Source organism: Borostomias antarcticus, assembly GCF_949987555.1.
Source record: "Borostomias antarcticus genome assembly, chromosome: 16".
In the NCBI taxonomy this organism is placed as follows: domain Eukaryota; kingdom Metazoa; phylum Chordata; class Actinopteri; order Stomiiformes; family Stomiidae; genus Borostomias; species Borostomias antarcticus.
The window spans coordinates 24,123,577-24,126,076 of record NC_140249.1 but is presented as its reverse complement, the minus strand read 5'-3'; the positions used below and the strand labels follow the sequence as shown (position 1 = coordinate 24,126,076).

The following is a 2,500-nucleotide window of genomic DNA, read 5'->3' as shown; positions in this document are numbered from 1 at the left end:
ATATTAGAGATGGAGGGTCATGTATCTCATATTAGAGATGGAGGGTCATGTATCTCATATTAGAGATGGAGGATCATGTATCTCATATTAGAGATGGAGGATCATGTATTTCATATTAGAGATGGAGGGTCATGTATCTCATATTAGAGATGAAGGGTCAAGTATCTCATGGAGGGTCAAGTATCTCATACTAGAGATGGAGGATCATGTATTTCATATTAGAGATGGAAGGTCATGTATCTCATATTAGAGATGGAGGATCATGTATTTCATATTAGAGATGGAGGGTCATGTATCTCATATTAGAGATGAAGGGTCAAGTATCTCATGGAGGGTCAAGTATCTCATACTAGAGATGGAGGATCATGTATTTCATATTAGAGATGGAGGATCATGTATCTCATATTAGAGATGGAGGATCATGTATCTCATATTAGAGATGGAGGATCATGTATCTCATATTAGAGATGGAGGGTCAAGTATCTCATACTAGAGATGGAGGATCATGTATCTCATATTAGAGATGGAGGGTCAAGTATCTCATATTAGAGATGGAGGATCATGTATCTCATATTAGAGATGGAGGGTCAAGTATCTCATATTAGAGATGGAGGATCATGTATCTCATATTAGAGATGGAGGGTCAAGTATCTCATATTAGAGATGGAGGATCATGTATCTCATATTAGAGATGGAGGATCATGTATCTCATATTAGAGATGGAGGATCATGTATCTCATATTAGAGATGGAGGGTCATGTATCTCATATTAGAGATGGAGGATCATGTATCTCATATTAGAGATGGAGGGTCATGTATCTCATATTAGAGATGGAGGATCATGTATCTCATATTAGAGATGGAGGGTCATGTATCTCATATTAGAGATGGAGGATCATGTATCTCATATTAGAGATGGAGGATCATGTATCTCATATTAGAGATGGAGGATCATGTATCTCATATTAGAGATGGAGGGTCATGTATCTCATACTAGAGATGGAGGGTCATGTATCTCATACTAGAGATGGAGGATCATGTATCTCATATTAGAGATGGAGGGTCAAGTATCTCATACTAGAGATGGAGGGTCAAGTATCTCATACTAGAGATGGAGGGTCAAGTATCTCATACTAGAGATGGAGGGTCAAGTATCTCATACTAGAGATGGAGGGTCATGTATCTCATATTAGAGATGGAGGATCATGTATTTCATCTCATACTAGAGATGGTCATATCTCATATTTCATACTAGAGATGGTCATATCTCATATGTCATACTAGAGATGGTCATATCTCATATGTCATACTAGAGATGGTCATATCTCATATGTCATACTAGAGATGGTCATATCTCATATGTCATACTAGAGATGGTCATATCTCATATGTCATACTAGAGATGGTCATATCTCATATCTCGTACTAGAGATGGTCATATGTCTCCTCACCTCAAAGATCATCCTCTGTAGGCCGAAGCAGAAGGTGGAGCCGAAGGGGTTGGTGTTGTTGGCCGACGACGATCTGACGGACAGAAACACCGTCATGTCACACCACGTCACACACACACCACGTCACACACACACTGTGTGTAGTAGTGTGTGTAGTGTGTGTAGTGTGTGTTACCTGTGCAGGACGACTGGCTTCTCCACCGGGTGTCCCAGCAGCTCCTGGATCTGATCCCACTGAGGGAGGAACACCAGGACATCAGTAACCATGACTACAGTGACACCAGTAACCATGACTACAGTAACACCGGGACATCAGTAACCATGACTACAGTAATACCAGGACATCAGTAACCATGACTACACACCCATCAGCAGCCATGCCTGTGTGTGTGTGTGTGTGAGTGTGTGTGTGTGTGTGTGTGTGTGTGTGTGTGTGAGTGTGTGTGTGTGTGTGTGTGTGTGCGTCTCACCTTGCTATAGGTGGTGAGGATGCAGTCCTCCCCTTGAGAGACGGCTCCTTCTAGAACCAAAACAATAACATGACAGGAAGAAGGGGAGGAGCCACCACAGGAAGTGGAGCAGGAGGAAAACCACGGGACAGGGAGACAGACAGACAAGACAGCTAGTCAGACAGACAGACAAGACAGCTAGTCAGACAGACAGACAGACAGACAGTCAGACAGACAGCTAGACAGACAGACAGAGACAGCTAGTCAGACAGTCAGACAGACAGACTGACAGACAGACAGACAGCTAGTCAGACAGACAGAGAGACGGACGGACAGACAGACAGACAGCTAGTCAGACAGACAGACAGCTAGTCAGACAGACAGAGAGACGGACGGACAGACAGACAGACAGCTAGTCAGACAGACAGACAGACGGACAGACAGACAGACAGACAGACAGCTAGTCAGACAGACTGACAGAGAGACGGACGGACGGACAGAGAAGCAGATGTCAGGGAGAGAAGGAAAGACTCACCTTTCTTGATGACCAGTGGAATCTTGAAGTCACATCGATGATATCTGTAAGAAGACGACACAGGA

General features: G+C 43.4%; 1 protein-coding gene across 3 annotated transcripts in view; it reads right to left on the bottom strand.

Moving 5' to 3' along the window:
• phaf1 (phagosome assembly factor 1) overlaps nt 1–2,500 on the bottom strand; it is a 15,205-nt gene that overhangs the window by 5,956 nt on the left and 6,749 nt on the right. For 2 of the 3 annotated variants that reach the window (XM_084450914.1, XM_084450916.1), the window contains exons 12-15: nt 2,436–2,479; nt 1,922–1,971; nt 1,627–1,685; nt 1,452–1,524 (exon numbers count right to left, since the gene is read on the bottom strand). In XM_084450914.1, coding sequence (XP_084307040.1) covers nt 1,452–1,524; nt 1,627–1,685; nt 1,922–1,971; nt 2,436–2,479 — 226 coding nt within the window. The remainder of the gene's footprint in view (nt 1–1,451; nt 1,525–1,626; nt 1,686–1,921; nt 1,972–2,435; nt 2,480–2,500) is intronic. The other variant, XM_084450915.1, reaches the window with a different exon arrangement.